Raw genomic sequence first — 21,804 nt, 5'->3', positions numbered from 1 at the left:
CTTTCTGTATTGGGATTCCATGTTATGAAATATTGCTAACAGTAAGTAGGCTTTGGAGTGAGACTTGGGGACCTCTTAATTCCTGCTACAGTGAGTGGTGGTAACAGTGTATTTGGTGATAGGGTTTGCCCTGTGTTTACATGGGTCCTGGGCTCTGGTGATGGGAGAGATGATAGAAGATGACCTATCCCCACCCGTATATATTAAGCTGGCGCCATGTGGTAGGACATTGAAATGGTGGTTTACACTATAAAAAATGAGTTGCAATTATAAAAAAAAAAAAAAAAGACAGGGGAGGGAGGCCTTAGAATGCTGGCATTGAATCTTATTTTTCTTAAGAGTTTGTGCAAAATGGGGCCTGGAGTTTCACTCCAGGAGCACTTTTAGCTGCTGCCACATGAAGCTTATTAAGGGCAAGATTTCTCCCGACATCTGGCCTTTCTCACTGCTTCCTCTCAGGAGGCCTCTCTCACCATTGCTTCTGTGTGGACTCCAACAGCTGTAATTGGTTTAGATGTGCAGCTAGACCCTACCCTAGTCTAAGGCAGTGGCTTTCCACCGTGGCTGCCATTCGAGTCACCACCTCCTTTCTCACCCGTTTCCCATTGTCACTTTTCTGCCTTAAACATTTCACTAGCTTTTTGCACTTAGAAGAAAAAGCACACTCCCTGTTGTGTCCAGCATATTCTGACTCTTGTCTCCTGTAACCTCCTCTCTTGATACAGTCCTACTCCAGCTGTTATTTGTCCTGACAGTGGCTGCAAACACTTATTTACTTCTTACAAAAAGCTCTTATAATTTGATGCCTGGCAAACACTCCCTGGACTTAATAGCATAATGATATCATAATAATAACACTTTCTGCCATCTATTGAATGTTTTCTCTAACCCAGACAGTGTACTAAGTGCTCTACAGGCATTATCTTATAATTAAGTTAGATGCAACAAACTTGTGAAGTTGGTATTGTTATTTCCGATTTTTAGGAGAGAAAACTGAGGTGTAGAGTTGAAGTAATTTGTCCAGGTTCACACTGTTATTGTATGCTGGAGCCTGGCTTGAAATCTGTCTGTCTGACTCTCAATTGGCTCTTTGGTACTGACTTTCAAAAGTGTTTTGTTACGATTACATTGTAATGATTCCACAACAGTTCCAGGAAGACAGTCTTAGAGCAAGCTGTAGAGTAAAATTCTTACTGAAATTCAAAGTAAATATTAATGCAACTTAACTGTCTTACTGGAGACAACAAACTTTTCTCAATATATTATGTCTTTATGGTAGTAAGTAAGAAATAATGTTGTGTAAAAGTTGGAAATGAACGGTGGAATCAAACAGAGATATGATCTCAGCACCTGCCATTTATTCGTATAGATCTCATTATCATATGAACCAGATAGTGTTCTAGGCGCTGGAGATGTTGTCAGTGTGCAATCCAGTGGGATGATTTAAAATTTTGGTTCTACAAGCTGTTTTTGTCTTGGAGGCTCACTATAGCACTGTAACTCTTTATTGAATGCTGTATAAATGTGATCCATCTTGGACCCTATCCTAAGGGGGTCTATTTGAGCCAGTGTTGTGACATGGCCTCTAAGGTAATCCTATAGGAAGGCTCTAGTGCAGTTTGCTTTCTTTTTTCCTTTCTTTCCATCCAATTAAAATGAAACATTAAATTTAACTGTTTTAGATATAATAAACTCAGGGACCTTATATTCTAATAGGGGTAGCACAATAAGCATAGTAAATGACATTATGTGTCGGAAGATGGAAAGTACTTCGTGGGGTGAGTAATAAGATCAGGATGGGGGAAAATATGGTGAGCAAGCACAAGTTTCACTGTGAAACACGCAGTCACTCAGGTGGGTCTCATTGAGATGGTCAAGACCTGAAGTGGGTGAAGGGGACAGGACAGCCAGAGGGATATCTGAGGGAGGAGAGGGGAGGTAGTGCCAGCCTACAGCAGGAGTATGTAGGCCCACTGCAGAAGAAAGCAGCCATTGTGATGGAGGAAATCAAGAGAGGGAAACGCTAGATGAGGTCAAAGAGGTTCAAAGTATTTTGCTGCCGAAAACGAAATGAGCTAGCATACCTAAGGCATTTAACCAGAGCCTGGCCCAGGGCCACAGCGTCCCTGCCTACCTCCTCCAGCTGCATCTCCCTCTGCTCCCTCTTGCAAACTCTTCACTGCATTTATAGCAGAAAACTCTTTGCAGATGCCCCAAATATCCATGTTTTAACCTTTCTACTTTTGCACATACCTAAAATGTCCTTCCCCCATCTCTGATAAACTCCTTCAAGACCCACCTTGGGACCTTGTCTGGGAACACTGCTTTGACTCCCTCTGAGGTGAGCTAATGCTTCCTTCTCTGGACCACCTGCACAGTACTGTGTATATGTTAGAAATAACACCTGGCTAATAGTAGCTAACATTTAATGAGCACATACTATACACCATGCCCTAAGTCCTTTAACGTGTTTTTTATTTATTTCTCACAACAACCCTATAAGGTGTGTCGTATTGTCATTCCCATTTTACAGATGAATAAATAAAGCCATGAAGAAGTTTAGTAACTTGCCTGAGATCATCCAGCTACTAAGTGGTGGCACCAGGAGGTGAACCCAAGGTCTCTGGCTCCAGGACCTATGCTCTTTCGTAATCATATTATACTGCACCTCCACCGTACTTACTATATACAAGGCAGTGTGCGCATAACACTGTATTGCAAGTATTAGTGTATGTGCATGTGTCTTGCCTATTACTCATGAATTCTTTGTGGGCAGGGAACCATGTCAAATTCACTTTTGCTCTTTGGGGCTTTGCACATATGCAAAGCTGTGATGAGAGTAACATATTCTCTTGTAATTTGTAAGGCATGAGAAATATTATTCCAAATGTTAATGAAAATGCACCATTGGCTCTGCATTTCATTTGGGTTTGAATTTCATTGTAACTGTGTCATTGTGCTTCTGCTTTTCTCTAGACCAGTATTAAAGAGGGACCGCTATTGAAGCAAACCAGTTCTTTCCAAAGGTGGAAAAAGCGATACTTCAAACTTCGAGGCCGCACCCTTTACTACGCAAAGGACTCAAAGGTAATTCAAGATAATACTAGTTTAAGCATTTGAGACTGTGGATGGATGTAAAATTTTGGTTCTGTAAGCTGTTTTTGTTTTGGAAGCGCACTGTAGCATTGTGCTCTTACATGAATTCAATGTAAATGTGATCCATCGTGGACCCCATCCCAAGCGGGTCTATTTGAGTCAGTTCCATAACATGTCCCTAAGAATAATCTTTTAAGTAGGCCCTAGTATAGTTTCATTTCTTTTTTCCTTTCTTCTTTCTTGACAATTAAAATAAAGCATTAAATGTAACCTTATTAGATGTAATAAATGCAACGTTTTTGGTTTCCACCTTGTACCTTGTAAATCTTTCCCTGACCATGAGAGAAAGAGAGAGCTGCTGTAGTTGCTAAGAATTCATGCTCTGTGTTCAGACGAGAGCTCATATCCCACTTCCAGCATATTCCAGTGGAGGGGCTGTGGACAGCACGTGTTGCTGAGAGGAGGCTTAAAGGAGAAAATACACATCAAGAGCTTACATGGTACCCGACATAAACTAATCACTCCAGTATGCTGGTAATTAGGAATAAAAATCATATGGAAATCAAATCAAGACTTAAAATATTTTTTACGTAACAGTTGAATCAAATAATAATAATACAGTTTTGGGAGAAGCCATTTGTAAAAACTCATATTTTAATATTCAAAAATAAACATTAGGATTTCTGGCTACTGTGCCAGTTGAATAATCAATTATTTTCATTTTTATAAATGTATGCTCCTGATATAATTGGTAGAATTGTACACCAGGAGGTAAAAACAAGCAAACAAACCTAATTCTGAGTTTATGTATCTATAGAAGTAATAACCATGTAAAATAATCTTATTTTACAAGTCATTATGTTCAGAATTGTCCCTGATCTGGCTCCATCCTGATTTTTCACATTTATCTCTAGACAGCATTGGCTATTTGACAGCCTCCAGTTTGGGCTCATGCTACCATCATTATGATGACTTTGCCTTTTCCATCTGCACTTAACAAAGTTCCCTGTTCAGGATCCCCTCAAATACTCCTTATTCCATGATTCACAAGAGAGAGAGAGTTCAGTTCTCTGCTGAATTAATCATCTGTGACCTTCTATAGCATTTCATTGTATTTCTTCTCTTTTACTCTTGTCTATCTTACCGTAAAGTTAGTTGTGTCTATTTAATCTCCTGTGCTAGACTGTAGATTCCTTCTAGTCAATGAACAAGTCTTACAGTCAGATTGGTTGAACTGAAGTAGGCTAGTTCTACAGTCTACTTCAGTGTCAAGTCCAACTGTCAACTACTTCAAGTTCTAGTTTCCGCAGTTCTGGTGGTGCACCATTATGCCTGCCTTGCTGGAAGAACGATGAATGAGTGTGAACAATGAGTGACTAAAAGTGGGAAGCCTACATTTATTGACTAGGACTTCCTACTTGCTACCTTGCGTGTTAAGAGTATACAGAAAAGGTCATCTGCTACTTGCAAAGCAAATTCATTACCTCATTTGAACACATAGTTACAGATGAGGAAAATAAGGTTCACAAGGTTCAGTTACTCGTAGTGAGCTAAGCCAGGACTAGTTCTCAGCTCTCACCCTGCAAGCCTGGAAACAATGATATTGCCTCTGCCTCCCTGGTAGAGCTGTTACAAGCTTCAGAGAGATTGCATTGTGCATGTGTATGCCACACACTCAGCAGGTTCCCCATAAGTGGTAGCTGTTATGCTTCCAGAGAGCACAGAACATTTGCATTGAAATAGTGTTTCCAGGAGGTCTTTCAAGTCCTTTTCAGTTGGGGTTTTTTGAATTAGTTGTACTTTATGCTTTTATTTTTCCTTTCTAGGAAGAAATTGCAGAGAGTACCACCAACTTAACTTTTTTTCCCCCCATTTTCTATTCCTAATTCCTGTATTGAAAGAATGTATTGAAGAGCATTGAGTTAGGTTTTCTTCTAATGTCTTTATATGTTTTTTTTCATTAACAGTCTCTGATATTTGATGAAGTTGACCTCTCAGATGCTAGTGTAGCTGAAGCAAGCACGAAAAATGCTAACAACAGCTTCACGGTATGGTTATATTCTGCTAACTCCCTTCTTAAAAGTTATAGAATGACCTTTCTTAAGCATGTACAGAATGCCCTGTTCAGTTGCAAACTGTTGTTAACTTATGCATGTTGGAGTTCCTACCAACACAATCAACTTTAAATACACTGTATATTCTAACACCCAGTACCAGTTATGACTCATTTAAGCTGGAGTTAAATATACTTTTTAAAAATTTTATAATTTTTCCCTTTTAATTTTAATGCTTTAACTTTTTCACCTCCTTTAAATTAATACTTCAATTAATTCCATTGTTCTTGAATATTTAAAAAGCGTATTTACCTTCAGTCTTAAAAATAATATTTTCTCTATGTAGTCTGCTTTCACTCCATTTCACCCCAGTTGCCATCGTTCAGGCAGTTGCTGTAGTTCAGGGCTTCACTTCTCACTTAGGTAATTCATTCGGCAGCTCTGTTCCGGTTTCTTCTTTTCTGATCACAGATCACATTGCTTAAAAAGGCGTCACTGGTTCCACATTGCCTGCGAATGGCATCCCCAACTCAGTCTTCAGATCTTGTAAGATCATGCCTCAGCATTCTAGTATTACCGGACAATTAATTTGTCCTTCTCTGTCCCACCAGTGCAGCAATTCTACCTGTGCCTGTGCTTTTCCTCTTCCCTCTGACTTCAGTGATTCGTCCCCCATCTATCGTTGTGAGAATCCTACCAATTCTTCAAAGCTTATTATAACCCATTTTTTTCCCAACTTCTTTCATTCACAAAGTATGGATTGAGTTCCCAACATGTGTTAAGCACAAGAAATTCAGAGGTGAATGTGTATGTATATAATTTCCCTCAAGATATTCCTGGCATTGTTCAGCCCATTTTCCTGTGGCTACTTTTTATAACTACATACTCCCTAGGTCCTCAAAGGTGCATTGTTCTTGCTCTGTTGTCACTCCCATCCACACCCCCAGTCCTCCCGGGAAAAGTACTACTCCTGACAGCAGTGTGCAGTGTCCATCCCCTAGGCATGCCAGGGCAGGGGAGACAGACTGCTAAACAGGTGTACAGCAGTGCCATGATAGAGGTGAGCACTTGTAAGGGTGGGGGAAACAGAGGACACAGATGAATTCAGATGTTGCCTTATTGATTTATGGGCATGTGGGATAATTCATAGTGTAAATATTCCTTCCCATCTCCCCCAATCCCCAGGGAGAGTTTAGTTTGAGAAGAGGAAAGCCAAGAATAGAGTCCTGGGAAAATGTTAAAATTCAAGGTTTAACCAATAAAGACTCAGAGCATTCTTAAGTAAAGGAGACTCAGGAGTCAGTGATGTTATAAAAACCAAGCAGAAGAGAGTTTCAAAATAGATGCTTTGACATGTCATATACTGTAGAGAGGTCAAGTCAAAGAATTGAAAAGTGATGGTTGAATTTGTTAATTTGGAGGTCATTTGGTCCCATTGATGTGAGTAGTTTCAGTGTGGGGTTGGCCTGGGGGCAGGCATTAGGTTGCACTGTGAATGCAAGTGAAAGGCAGGCAGAGATAAGGTAGGTAACTGTTTTCTAAAAGCTTGGCTGTTAAAAGGAGAACAAAGATAGCTAGTAAAATGTTTCGCCCAGAAGAGAATTTTAGTTTTGTTGTTGTTCTTTTGTTGTGTTTTAAAAATGATTTTGAATGCATTTATATGAAGAGATGAGGCATAGTTAGAACCAAAAGTTGAAGACTCAGGAGAGAGAGGGAATGACTGATGAAGCATGATTGCTGAGTAAGCTGATGGGCGTAGGAATCAGAGCGCAGGTTAAGACATCAGCGTTGAACGGGAGACAGAAAGCTTACAGAGGCAGGCGTGGCCAGAAAGTTTATATATTTCAAAACCAAATACTGTTTTCTCAGTGAAATTGAAGGATAAGGTTATCTGCTGTGAGTGAAAGTTGAGGATGGTTAATAGTTGCTTCTGTAGAAAAAGAGAATCAAAACTGAGCAGGGACCTATAGATGATTACTAAGTAGTGAGTGATGTCTACCAAAGATTGGAGATCAGGTTTAGTAATGTTGTTACTCCCTGTGCTTATAACATTTTCTTTAAGTGGGAGTAGAGAACAAACAAATGAATTGATCCAGGGTTGATGGTTTATAGGGCATATTGAACAGAAATAGAAAGGGATTGCTAGATATTTGACGGATTGATAAATCATACATCTCTCTGCTCTTCTCAGTCTTTGAGACTACAATACAGAGTAGGGGACAGCTTTGGCTGAACAGGATTCAACAACCACTAAATACAGAGCTTCTGATGAATTGTTGGAGACCTAAGGCCAAAACGTTGCTTATTCCTTCTTTTTCCCACTTGAAGATGGGGTAGGGTGAGGTAGAAAGAACTTCACCAGTCCTACTAGTAGGATTAGCCACTTGCTTTTCCCTGGGCAGTGAAGAATAATCCTCTCGCTGCTGGAGCCTCATGGAGAGGGAATAAGGGTTCCCCCCAATCAACATTTATTTGTTTGTTTTTTAATCCTCTTTATTTTTTAATGACACATAGTGATTGTATATATTTATAGGATACATAGTGATGTTTCAATGCATGTAATGTACAGTGATCAGATCAAGGTAATTAGGATAGATATCTGTCATCTCAAACATTGACCATTTCTTTGTGTTGCACACATTCAATATTCTCCTTTAGCTATTTGAAGCTATATAATATATTACTGTTAACTGTAGTCATCTTACGGTGCTATAGAACACTGGAAATTATTCCTCCTATTTAGCTAGAATTTTGTATCCTTTAAGAGTTTAATCTGAAAGAGGGTTTCAAAATTTAAGCTTTGAAGCATGCGTTAATTTAAGGTGAAGACAAGGTCTAGGGTTTTGGAGTAGGAAATTATTCAAATACTTATACAGGTCTTTCTTGGCCCTTCAACTGGGCACATGATCTTTCTTATAGCATTTCTTACAGAATTTAGCATATGCTGCCTTATACTTAGTTAAGTATTTATTTTTGGCCAGGCATAGTGGCTCACTCCTGTAATCCCAACACTTTGAGAGGCTAAGGCAGGAGGATTACTTGAGGCCAGGAGTTTGAGACCAGCCTGGGGAACATAGTGAGATTCCCATCTCTACAACAAATACAAAAATTAGCTGGGTATGGTGGCATGCACTTATAGTCCCAGCCACTCAGGAGGTTGATTGCTTGAGGAGTTCGAGGCTCTAGTGAGCTATGATCCCAGCCTGGGCAACAGAGTGAGACCCTGTCTAAGAAAAATTTTTTCTTTTTGCCAGGCTTGATGACTCACGCCTGTAATCCCAGCACTTTGGGAGGCTGAGGCGGGAGGATCATGAGGTCAGGAGATCGAGACCATCCTGGCTAACATGGTGAAACCCTGTCTCTACTAAAAAAAATACAAAAAATTAGCCAGGTGTGGTGGCACATGCCTGTAGTCCCAGCTACTCAGGTGACTGAGGCAGGAGAATCGCTTGAACCGGGGAGGTGGAGGTTGCAGTGAGCTGAGATTGCGCCACTGCACTCCAGCCTAGGTGATAGAGCAAGACTCTGTCTCAAAAAAAAAAAAAAAATTTTTTTTTTACTACTTATTTTTATTATAATCTCCTTGAGGATAGGGACTCTGTCATACCTTTTTATCTCATGGTGCCTTATCCATAAGTATTTGTTGATTTTAACTAATAAGATGAAAGTTTATTTTAGCCATGAGAAGACTTTTTGTTGAAATATTTTCAAGAAATTTATTCATTCAACCGAATACTATTTTTTTAGTTTATTGGACTAGAAATATAGGGACTGGTTGGGCACCGTGGCTCAAGCCTTTAATGCCAGCATTTTGGGAGGCTGGTGGTAGGATCTCATGAAGCCAGGAGTTTGAGACCAGCCTGGGGAACATAGTGAGACACCCCCTTCTCTACAAAAAAATATACAAAAATTAGCTAGGTGTAGTGGTGCGTGCCTGTAGTGCTAGTTATTCCAGAGGCTGAGATGGGAGGATCGCTTGAGCTCTGGAGTTCGAGGTTGCAGTGAGCTATGATTGCATCACTGCTTTCCAGCCTGGACAACAAAGTGATTCCCTGTCTCTAAAACAAAACAAAGCAAAATGAAAGAACAAAGAAACAAAAACAAATGTAGGGACTAAAAAGTTAGGCAGATTGCTTAGGGTTTTAGAGCAAATGAAATTGGTAGAACTTTCCAGGGTATAAAATGGAGCAAGAGACATGTTTTCAACCAGTAATTGACAAACCTTCCTCTCTTTAAATATTTAAATATCTTACCTTCCTCAATTATTGTGACTGCTACTGTTGCTGTTATTGTGGCTGGTCTGTGTCAGAGGTTAATGGTGTAGTTTGGTGTATTATGGGTGGAGGATCCAGGAATGGCCACATTCTACTTCATTTCAGCCATCCCTCCTCTTGCTGAAGTTTCTAAGGGTGATATATTGACAAAGTACAATAGTGGATGGAAACTACATAAATAGTAAACGGAAAATGGAAAACCTGTGCTTTGCCTGAAAATCCAGTGCTGAACTCTCTGGTCAAATGGGTTCTAGAGATCAGGGCAGTGACTGACCTAGCCTGGGAAGTTCCTCAGTGTCATTTCTGTGACGTTCAGTTGGGTATGAGTGAGTCACTAAGGCCGGCCAGGCTTGGAGGGGGCCACAGACATTAAGACAGTCATGTCAGAGGATCGGGGACATGATTTAAAACCTACGCACAGTATGATTACTCCTCCTTTCTTGTGCAGTCTCTCACTCTCAACTCTGGAGTTAATAACTGTTTTTTTTGTTATCTAAATTGTCTCAGGTACTCTATTAGTTTTCTACTGCTGTAGAACAACCAACCACAAACTTAGTGGCTTAAAAAAACGTCCATTTATCTCAGTTTTTATAGGCCACACAGTATTGCTAGATTCTTCTGCTCCAGGTCTTACAATATGAATAAATAGATATAGGTTGGCAGGGTGGCTTATGTCTGTAATCCCTGCACTTTGGGAGGCTGAGGTTGGTGGGTCACTTGAGGTCAGGAGTTTGAAACCAGCCTGGCCAACATGGTGAAACCCTGTCTCTACTAAATACAAAAATTTGCTGGGTGTGGTGGCTCATGCCTGTAATCCCAGCACTTTGGGAGGCCCAGGCAGGTGGATCGCTTGAGGCTAGGCAAAGCCCCCATCTCTACTAAATATGCAAAAAATAGCTGGATGTATTGGTGCATGCCAGTAGTCCCAGCTACTTGGGAGGCTGAGGTGGGAGAATTGCTTGAACCCGGGAAGCGGAGGTTGCAGTGAGCCGAGATTGTGCCACTGCACTCCAGCCTGGGCAACAGAGCAAGACTCTGTCTCAAAAAAAGGAAAGAAACAGATATGACAAATTTGTGTACATACTTTTATTGACTCAAATTGAGCTAATCTTAGCCATGGTTTGAGTTTATGATTTCATAAGTGTCTTCTGCCATAATAAAACTTACTAACACTGAAAGTATGTTTTTTGGGATTTTAGGTGACAGTGATGTGATCAGGGAATGGAAAAGGACAATTTTTGACATCATTTAGGTTAATGTTTATTAATATATTTATAGTTCAAGCCCGGCATGATCACTTATGCCTGTAATCCCAATACTTTGGGAAGCCGAGGTGGGAGAATCACTTGAGCCCAAGAGTTGAAGACCAGCCTGGGCAATATGGCGAAACCCCATCTCTACAAAAAATGAAAAAATTAACTGAGTGTCGTGGTGCATGCCTGTAGTCAAAGCTACTCAGGAGGCTGAGGTGGGAGGATTGCTTGAGTGGAGGTTGCAGTGAGTCAAGATCGCACCACTGCACTCCAGTCTGGGCAACAGAGAAAGACCCAGTCTCTAAAAAAAAAAAGAGAGAGAGAGAAAGAAAAAGAAAAAATGATAATTTATTTGTAGTTTAAGTTCTACCATGGCATTTTCTATGATGGTTAAATCAATAAAATGTTCTTTTTTGTTGTTCATTTAAAAAAATTCATTTAAAAAATTTGATTACTATCTGCATGGTGTTTTGGAAGTTTCATTTTTATCTTTAACATAACCCTATGCTGTATGTGAATGTATTCCTCCCAGATGAGGCTAGAGAGAATTGATCTCTTTTTGGTCACACTAGTGCTACCCTGGGAAAGGGCTCCCACACCTCCTGATGTTTAATCCAAGACTCTTTCCAGACAAAATACTTTCTATCTGGGTAGTCTCTGCCTCTGCTGTTCTCTTTCTTCCTCAAACACCGCTGTCTTTTCTCACTAATCAGGATATGTCTATCCCCAGAATTTTTTTTTTTTTTTCCCCCATTTGTAGAGGATAGGAGCTTAGACCATGAAAGTCAAACAGCCTGGGTTTGGGTCCTGACTTGGCTACATCCAGTTAATGTGACCTTGGACAAATTGGTTAACCTTTCTAAATCCCAGTTTCCTCACCAGTCATTGAGAATAACAAGAGTACCTGCCTCATAGGATTATAAGGATTAAACAAGTTTCCTCACCAGTCATTGAGAATAACAAGAGTACCTGCCTCATAGGAATATAAGGATTACATTAAATGTGCTAGTACACCACAATACCTGCAGTTTAATAAAAGTGGCAGTTATTCTCCCGAGTCTGTCATCTCCCTATTTCCAAGTGGCAGTGTGTTGCCAATTCCTAAAAGTTTGGGAATTTGGAAGAATGTGGATGAACTTTATCTTGAGAAAACATTCCATGCTGCTTATCTTTCAGAGGTATAGCAAAGATTTATTTCCACTTTTATCTAATATTAATAACTATGATTGGGAATAATAAATGTAATTATAATCTCACCTTGTTAGGTAAATGTTATTTGCAAAAGAAGAGCTATTTAATGATACAAAAGTCATCACAATCACATGGTACATGTTAAGCCTTCAAAGAATGCTGTTCAAATGACTGTTTTCCTTAAATTTCAATGAAGGTGAAGCTAAATCTTTAATGAGTCACAATTTTAATGAAATTATTGTACTGGCATTGTTAAAACTTCTTATGGAAGTTTGCTAGGGAAAGTAGCATGTGTTTTTTGTTGGTTTGTTTGAAGTAGAAAGAAACACAAAGGTAATTTATTTCATGTATTTAACCACCTGTAATGTTTTCGGGGACGGTCTATAGGTGTGTGTGAAACTTCACGGGTACTGCACATCCGCACGGGTTTACTCAGTTGATGAAACACAGGCACCCTCTGGTAGCACTCATATTTAGAACTAAATGATCACTAGAACAAAGAGGGATTTTAGTTCAGGGGTCACTTGCCACAGCAGATGTGACTAAAATGTATTAGCTTCAGATTATGATTCTTTCTACGAGGGTTTAAAAAGTCTACATAAAAAGACACCGATAAACATGAGAACATACTCTTATGGCACATCAAATAGCAGAAATTATGCATTCATAATATAATTGAATGAGCAGGCTGGGTTTTAGTGGTACAGAACAAAATGTTCTTAAGAATTCCTTTAATGTTTCCTTTCTATTTATTCCGCTTTTCCTTTAGCTTCCTCTCAGTTAATATAGTTTACTTCATCTCTCTCTTAGAGGGACATCACATCCTTTGAACTTAAAAAGCTGTCAGTTTGTTTTTCTCCATTAATCTATCAATATTTACTTACAAAGGAAATAACTAAAAGCTAATTTCTTTTCATATCACTTGTGAATGCACACACACAAAAGGTATTTAGATTATCACCTGAATAATCACTGACAAGTTGCCTACCTTATTTGATATTTGTTGTAACTATTGTATTTCTGTTCTGAATGCTTTATGTCTGATAACTCATTCAATTCTTTATATGAATCCTACAGTGTAAGAATCATTATGATTCCCACTTGATAGATGAGGAATCTGAAACAGAGAGGCTAACATCTAATAACGTAATGACTAGAATCTGAACCTGTCCACATGATCTGGCCTCAGTTTGTGTCTTCATGACTTTGCTATGCTGCGTCTTTATTATGGCGTTTTAAATAAATGTGGTTCAGATAGTATTCCTCTAACTGGTTATTACGTGTTCGGTTGTTTTATCTACAAGTCAAGCAGAGTTTTATGCTGCATCACCAGATGTATAGCAAGCACTTGCTGGTCAGACTACAAATTTAGAATATTTCATTGTATTTTGGCACGGTACTTTAAAGAGAAAGGATGGTAACCAATATTATAAAAAAGATCCGGGAATCCTGGGATTGATTGGCATTTAAGGGCACTCTTTTATTTTAAAAAATTGGAAAAATGTGACAGATGTCTTTTTAATGAGGCATTACCATGTAGTAGAGGCTGTAGATAGGTTTTGTGTTACTGTAGTGTGCAAGACCCGTGAATGAATTTGTGGAGGAATAATTCGAGCTCAGTATAACAGAGAACTTTCTAACTTGAGTCATCTGATAGAACAGGCCCTTTGTGAGGTAATAGCTCTTCCCATTATTAGAAATCTTTAGTCATCTCATTCCCTGTGAGCTGAAAGGGGCCTTCAAGAAGAGAGTTCTCAGAGCAGATTCAGCTTCAAGTGCTGAAATGAATTTCTCAAGGTTAGATGACTAATAGCAGGGCACAGCTAATATGGAATTCAGGGCTCTCAGCTCTTGATGTTTGTTGGGAATAGTCAAAGAAGAGTGAATTTAGAGACTGCTGGGCACTGTGCTAGACACTACACATGGAGGCTCATTATACCATACAGCAAGAGCTAAATGACAATCTTTCTATAATGCAGTTGGGGAGATCTTTGCATGGTATGTGCATGTGAGAGGGGGTGAGGAGAGATGGTGGAAACACATTTCCTTGCAGATGCAAAGACTGTGTCTTCTTTACGACTGAATCCTCAAGGCTAGCACAGTGCCTGGCACAGAGGGAAAGCTAATAAGTATTTGTTGAATAAGTGAAGGGATATATCCTTGTTGAATGAATGAATGAGTGACATTTGTAAACTGTAGTGGATTTTTTTGGACAAAAAGTATTAGGTCATGTTTTGGCTTAGAGAACAGTTTTCTAATCCCTCCCTGTGCTATTGGTTTATATATATTATACCCATAAATTCTTGCATCCTCATTGAAATATTTATGTAATGACTTAAGACTCTTTTATACCATGTTTACAAACATGATTCTTGCCTTTCATTAATCATTGAAGTGGTCCCACCTTGGCTTACATAATTATTAGATGACTGATAGCAGCAAACCTCATATTTTAACATTTATATTAGTTAAAGTATTTTATAGCACTCTAAAATGATGCCATATTAATGCAATTTAAGTGGTTGTGTTTTTTGCCTTTTAAAACTGATTTATGTGCAATTTAGATGGCTTTATACTCTGAAAGCTGATAATTTATCTTAACTTTAAAATTCTTCTTCCTTTTTCTATATCTTAGAAATTAGGGGCTTTTAGAAAGGAAATATCTTTGTTTCTGTGGGTGTTTCGTATTTATCTTTCCATGTAGTGATAATGGCATCTTTTCCAAGACTAACCCAGAGAAATAGCTCTTAAGGTTATTATGGGCTTCCTCACGCCAAAGTGTAAGAAACCACTGGTCCTTTTGTAGCTAGACGAAAATTTTGGGGTGAAGATAAGGTGTGGCAGAAGAACAGAACCTGTATCTCCACCTTCACTAGTAGCCTTCCAGAAATCTTTCAAATGGGCTTTCTAAAGGAAGGCAAGACCCAGTGAGCATGTCCTTGGTTCTTCTGCCAACTCGGGAGCTCTGGGAACCTAGGGCTTGCTTGCAAAATCAGACCATGGGAGTCCCAGGACATAGATCAGTTTCCTCAAAGGGTCTGAAGTGGTTAATAGACACTATCAGTAGGTTGGGAGAGGGCACTTGTCATCCAAAGAGCTGTGTCAGACATTCAGTCAGGGTGTCATGATCATTTGCCGTGCCTGGTGTTGCCATTTTCCCCTTACTGAAGATCCACGGCTCAGGGAAAATATAGAGCTCCTGATCAGTAACCTTCAACTTGCTGCCTCCAGTACTTTTTCTGTCCTAGTCTGTTGCACAGCAGCCCCCTGCCCATCTATCTGTCCGCTTCTAGGACTGCCCTTAGAATTCATTCATTCGTTTATTTAACAAATATTTATCGAGAGTTCCTTATATATATGAGACATTTGTGCTAGATTCTGGGTATACAGTGCTAAATTAAAAAAAATTGGCCACTGAGTACCAAATTTTTAAAAAGTTTTTACTCAAATTTAAACAAATGTAAAGGGTGTGTTGCTTGTCTTCAGGAGTAGGTCCCTGTCTTTAAAGTATGTGACCTTGTGAATAGGATTATTTGGATACCAAAAACAAGGAACTCGCCTCCCTACTGAGACTGGAAACTGTGCCATCACAGCGGCCCAAGTTATAGGAAAGAGGGGGGCGGGGGAAATTACAATCTCCTTAGAACTTGAGGCGCAGACCATTCAGGATTCCATAAACAAACTTCTGTGAGACTAGTTCATCTGCTCTTCTCCACAAACATGCCCCCCTCCCAGTATTTCTGAGGCCAAACCCTGGCCACCATGTTGAACTTTTTATCCCTGAGTCTGCATATCTGTGTTTCATGAAGCTGGCTTCCTAGGTGGCCTTTAGCCTTTGGCACCTTGTGGATTGCCAGTGGCAGACTGCTGTCACATGAAAAGCTTGGCCAGTTATAACCTTGTATCATGGAGGACTGACCTTCCCAGTGTGTGTGCCATGTTGTAGCTCCCAGTGCATGGCCATGTGCTGTACTGCCTCCTGGTCTTGGGGCTGGTTATAAATCCGCAATTCACTCATGTGTTCCTATACAAGGCCTTTTACAGACTCCAAAGAGAGGGTCCTGAGCTGACACTGTCATTGTCACCATGATCCTGAAGACATAGCTTGTAGCTGTGTGGAGGTAAACTTCTAAAACCTCTCTCTTCTGAGAGTTACTGCATGAAAACAGGCAAGGGTGGGTCAAGTTTTGGACCAGCAGCCCAAGTTCCACCAACTGCCCGGTTATACAGAGGCTTCTAAGCTATGCAGACTGCTGTGAAAGGTTTATTCTTCTTTTGCCCACCTGACTGATATATTCATGTACTTTTTGAAGAAGGGCTATGGAATTTACCTAGACTTCATCGTGGTCTTGATGTGGCTGAAGTGTTTCGTTGAAGGCTCTTTAGTCCTGTACTCATTTAGATTGACTCTCACTTCTGGTACCTATTTGTGGTGCAGACTAAAGCCTCAAACTCTGTAAAAGACAGTGGCTTATCTCATGTAAGTACCTGGAATAGGGGCCTAACATGGGAAAATAAGCTACTGGTAATAAAAAAGATTTTTTTGATTCCCACTATTAATATCTGGATATTAGCAAAAGAGAGTCTGATACATAATAACCATCTCATTGAAACAGCAGAGCTCTGAAGAGTTTTAATATCTTGACAGTTCTGTCCTGGCTAGCGTGATGGAGTTCTGTTTGCTAAATTTTTTATGTTCCATAACCTCCTTGAAAGCCAGAATCTTTGGTGTTAACTATAGTTTCATAACTATACCTGTTAAGAAATAAGGTATAGTAGGGAGGCATGGTACTCACACTCTCCAGAAAATCCCCGAGATGTTTGCAACCCTATGCCTTGTGAACAACCCAAGCCTAGTGGAGTCCTGAATCACCCTGAAGAGGTCCCCAGTGATGTGCACCTAGAAAGGGGTTCAATGGGACTGACACGGTGGCTCATGCCTGTAATCCTAGCACACTGGGAGACTGAGGTGGGTGGATCACCTGAGGTCTAGAGTTAGAGACCAGCCTGGCCAACATGGTGAAACCCCGTCTCTACTAAAAATACAAAAATGGGCTGGGCGTGGTGGCGCATGCCTGCAATTCCAGCTACTCAGGAGGCGGAGACAGGAGAATTGCTTGAACTCTGGAGACAGACATTGCATTAAGCTGAGATCGTGCCACTGCACTCCAGCTTGGGTGACAAAGCGAGACTGTCTCAAAAAAAAATAAAAGGGGGGTGGAGTTCCATGTCCATCACACCTGGTCTTATTAACAACTCCAGAATTGAGCTTTACATCCTATATGAAATGCTTTAAAAATATGAACACATTGTTATGCCTCACAGATTTTGACTCCATTAGACAGTTTAAAGCATCAACCTTTTATTTAAAAAAAATTAAAATAATTAAATATTAAAATAACATTAAGGAAAGCCTATTATTTCTATAAGACTTTAATAATATAAGGTGCTTTCAATATAGATAAAAAATGATTATTCATTTGTTTCTGAAATCTTTTTGGTGTGTCCTATAATCCATAAGAAGTAATGGGCACATAGGTAATTTTCATATGATATTAATATCTCACTTCATTATCTCAGTAAGTCCATGGGGTATTCTTCCTCCCATTCAACCAATGGAGGAGGTGAAGGGTGAGTCTCAGATAACTTAATTTCTGTAAATTTATATAGTTAAGTAGCATAATTAATATTTGAAGCCTATGCTCTTTCCATGAGAATGAGAGCATATGAGAAATTTGAAGCACCTATAATTAGAGTAAAATCACAGTAACCAAGTGAAAGCCCACACTTTTAAATAGGATTTAGTCTAGTCTGGCCATTCCTAGTGAATCCTTATTACCTTCAAGTGAGAAGAAAGCTCACCTAGAACAGTATACCAGCTAGCAGTGATTAGAGTGCTTGTGTCATGGCATTGATTCTGGTGGTCACTAGGGGCTGATATGTCTTTAGAGGATGAGAGAGGATTAGCAATTTTGATTCCCCTTTGCATTTTAGTCTTACATAAGGATTTAATCTCCAACAAGAAAATCATGAAATTAGTTTCTGGCTAAAAGAGATTTTCTATTTACTGGTTTCGGCCTTGCACATTTTTGTGGTCTCTGGATTCAGTTTAAGCTTTGCTGAGCCCAAATCTCAATTTATGAAGGCAAAGGTAGGTTTGTACTTATGAGAGACAAATGACAGTCTAGTCAGCAACAGACAAGGGAAGTCAGAAGCAAGATCTTCCTGTTGAGAACAGGTAGGTTGAGTGCTATCTAGTGGGAAATTTTATTTTTTAGTTGTTTATTTTGTTGGTTGCCACAGGTTGAGACTTGCTGGTAGCACATCTTAGGACTTTGGGACAGTCCTGGAACTCAGGTCGTATTAGCTGATCAGGCTTGGAGTGGAGGGTTGGCCAGCTGTCAGCATACTCTTGGAACCTTCTGGTAGGCTGCTCCCACTGACATGGAACTCAAGGCAGAAGTTAGTCTTTATATCTTGGAGATAAACAGATTAGTAGTAAGAAACTGTTAAAGAGAGCTGACGTCTTAGAAGGTGTGGCTACCCTGGCCCTTGACATCAAGAGTTGGTAAGGCCCCTTCCAGCAAGACTCAGCAATGTCTTCCATTGATCCAAACACCAGGCAATGCCCAGAGATGTAGTCTGTTGGAATCAGTTGGTAGGGTTTCTTGTTGGTAGGGGATGCTTTGACATACTTCATTAATGCTTTGTAGTAATCTAGCACAATAATATTTAGTATGAAATGTCTGACAGCAGTTAGCTGCTAGGGGAGTAACCAGCAGCCACATAGGCCTAATATTTCAAGTGGCAAGAGTCACAGCATTCTGTGTTATAGATCTCATGTTTGTAAAAGCAGTGGGCTATTTGGCCTTTGTGGTCTGGTTTCTGCACAAATTTTGATCATTGTATTTTTCAGAATTCCATCCATAAAGGGTGCTAACAATCATTTCTCCTGGTTACTCAACAATATTATTAGAGCTGCCCCGTTTGTCAGAACCGTAATGTGAGAAAAGCTGTCAGTACAAAGCAGTTCATCCTTCTCCCTTTGGAGCCTTTGTAAGAGTTCAGATTTGGGGGAGGTTTTTTTTTTTTTTTTTTTTTTTGTACAGGTAAAGTATTCGTATGAATATATTTTAGGTTACATGTGCCTTTTTAGGAAAATGTAGAATTATGTCTACCAGCCAGGACAGAGGTGCCTATCCTCAAAATGACTGTAGATAAGCTTCTAAAAGGCTTTAGCCTGACGTTTAACACAATATCAAGATACACACTTTACAGGACAGAGTGTAAAGAAAGGTTTTCAAGTCTTTAGATTCATCAGTGCCTTCACTGCTATCATTATCTGGAATCAGCAGGGGTAGTGAAGTGTGCCACTTATGTGTACAAAGACGTGTTCACAAGGATATGGTTGCACATTGTAATAGCAAAAGATTGGAAACAACCCAAATGCGCAAGTTAGAGGCTGCTTGGAGTAAATTGTGAAATATATCATGCAGTGGAATGTTACGCAGCCATTAACAAGATGAATGAGTTCTGTCTATAACAATACATACCAAACTTCAAGTTTTATTCAGTGGGAAAAGCCAGATGGGAAACAGTGTGAATTGTAAGATGTTACTGTGTGTGTGTTTGTGTGTGTGCACACATGCATGCATTTAAACCTCAAAAGAGCATATAGTTGTTGTATATGGATAGAATATCCCTGGAGAGAAGCACAAGAAGATAAATATTTACCTTCAGTAAAGGTAGTCAGTAGCTGGGGGCAGGCTTAGGAGGGATATGTGCTTTTCATTCTAAATACATTTTGAATTTTGTATCATAAATGTTTATTGCCTATTCAGAACTTTTTAAAATGCTACATGGGACCCACCTTCTGGAATGCATTTTATAGAGTAATGGATTCAGCAGGAAGACCACCTTGGACACTGTCGGGATATTCAGGGAAACCAGGATAAGGACATAGATGAGCTTGTCTGCGCTGGGAAGGAAGGAAGGGCTAGATGAGAGACTTTGTGCAGAAGGACTGGAGAGCTATGTGGCCAAAGCGAGGGGAGAAGGAGAGGAGGAAGTGAATGTGGAGTTACTGATTTGGGGAGGATTGGTATATAAATGATGCCTTTGATTAAGGGTTGAAAATGGGAATAAAAGCAGGTTGGTGGTGGGGGTTGTGAAAAAGACTTCAGGTCCGGACATTGTGAATTCGAAGTGATGTGAGATACCCTGGTGATGTCTTGCAGGCAGTTCAGCGAACAGCTTTAAACACTATTAAAATGGCTTAAAGTACTTTTTTGGTATCATTTTTCATAGTTCTTTCGAAGTTTTTTTTTTTTTGAGACAGAGTCTCGCCCTGCCGCCCAGGCTGGAATGCAGTGGCGCGATCTCGGCTCACTGCAAGCTTTGCCTCTTGGGTTCACACCATTCTCCTGCCTCAGCCTCCCGAGTAGCTGGGACTACAGGCACATGCCAGCACGCCTGGCTAATTTTTGTATTTTTAGTAGAGACGGGGTTTCACCATGTTCCAGGATGGTCTCAATCTCCTGACCTTGTGATCCGCCCGCCTCGGCCTCTCAAAATCTTTTGAAGTTTTTGGCATACTCAAATATCTTTTCCATTCCTTAAGTATGATTATGGTGTAATGGAAAATTTAGGTTTTAAAAATATTTTAGTTTTGTGGTGACCAATACAAAACAATTATTTTGTTTTGAAATTTCCCATTACATATGTGTCTTGTACAAAGCCATTTACCGTTATAAACTAAAAGAGCTTGTGCCAAGGGACTGAGACTAATGGATTGTTCCAGTCTCTGGTACAGTCTGAAAATATTAAATGAATGGTAACACATTTAATGTGTCCATTAACTAATACTGCTAATTTGCAGTGGGAGTGTGTGTGAAAGCCTACATAAATAATTTCTGAAGTCACTGTGATCCCTGTAATTACAATTAATACTGAAAAAACTTCTCAATTTCCCATGTGCGTTGTAATAGTTCCAAAACAATGCCCTGTGTTAATATATATCTTGTAAATATTTTGTTCTGAGAAGGTGCCTGGTTTACATAGACTTGCCTATGTTCGTGGATGAAGTCATTATTACTGTTATTGTTATTAACCAGCACTTTTGCATTTCCTTTCTTGCTTACCATTTAAACATGCACAGTAAGGTATAAGGTTGAGATGCAACTTTGTGCAGCAGCCCTGATTATTGTTCTTAAGGGGAGAAAAAGTGAGCAGCACATGCAGTCTTTTTTGCCTGTCCTTTCAGGATAATGTCAGTAAATTCTTTGCCATTCCTTCATTCTCTCGCAGATGGCTAGGGAGGAAGGCAGATATAGTTTCAAATCTTACCTACACATAGTGACCTTGGACAAGTTGCAAACCTTTCTAAGACTTAGGGTCCTCCCAGCAAAGGACTGCTTGCCACTCTTTGAATTATGTGGATGAAATGAGATGATATACCTGGCCTGTTATAATTACTCCATAAATGGTAAATCTTAGTATTTTGGACTTGTGAAATGATTTTAACTCCAAACATGAATAATGGAGTCATCCAAACCCTCCCTCACAGTCACTCCTCACAATGAGTTAGCAAGTCCCATTAATTCTACCTCCTAAAAATCTATGGAATCCTTTTCATCTCTGTCAGCTGCTGAAATCTTCATGGAGTGCTCCTATGCACAGCAGCCTCACTGCACGCCTAATTCATGTCCTGCCATGTGTTTCCTGCTGTTTAATAAGTGTCTCCCACCACGGCTTTCCACCACCAAGTGGACCATCTACACTGCTGCCCTGCCAGTTATCTTCCTAAAATGAGTATCTGGTTTGTGTCTCTTCCAGGCTTAAAGCCCTTTAGTAGCAGTGCTGTGTCACTTTTAGGATCAAATCTGTACTCTTTAGTGTGGTTAAAAGGTTCCTCATAATTACTCATCTGATTTTATT

At 39.8% G+C, this 21,804-nt stretch overlaps 1 protein-coding gene across 4 annotated transcripts in view; it reads left to right on the top strand.

Annotated features, from left to right (window-relative positions):
- Positions 1 to 21,804, top strand: part of DGKH (diacylglycerol kinase eta) — a 222,378-nt gene that overhangs the window by 98,704 nt on the left and 101,870 nt on the right. For 3 of the 4 annotated variants that reach the window (XM_033234140.1, XM_033234136.1, XM_033234149.1), the window contains exons 3-4: positions 2,977 to 3,087; positions 5,064 to 5,144. In XM_033234140.1, coding sequence (XP_033090031.1) covers positions 2,977 to 3,087; positions 5,064 to 5,144 — 192 coding nt within the window. Of the gene's footprint in view, positions 1 to 2,976; positions 3,088 to 5,063; positions 5,145 to 13,557; positions 13,666 to 21,804 lie in introns of those variants that run through there. The other variant, XM_033234141.1, reaches the window with a different exon arrangement.

Source organism: Trachypithecus francoisi, unplaced genomic scaffold, assembly GCF_009764315.1.
Source record: "Trachypithecus francoisi isolate TF-2019V2 unplaced genomic scaffold, Tfra_2.0 Contig01461, whole genome shotgun sequence".
Taxonomy (NCBI): Eukaryota; Metazoa; Chordata; class Mammalia; order Primates; family Cercopithecidae; genus Trachypithecus; species Trachypithecus francoisi.
The sequence above is the reverse complement of the archived record's forward strand: the minus strand, read 5'-3'. Positions and strand labels throughout refer to the sequence as shown.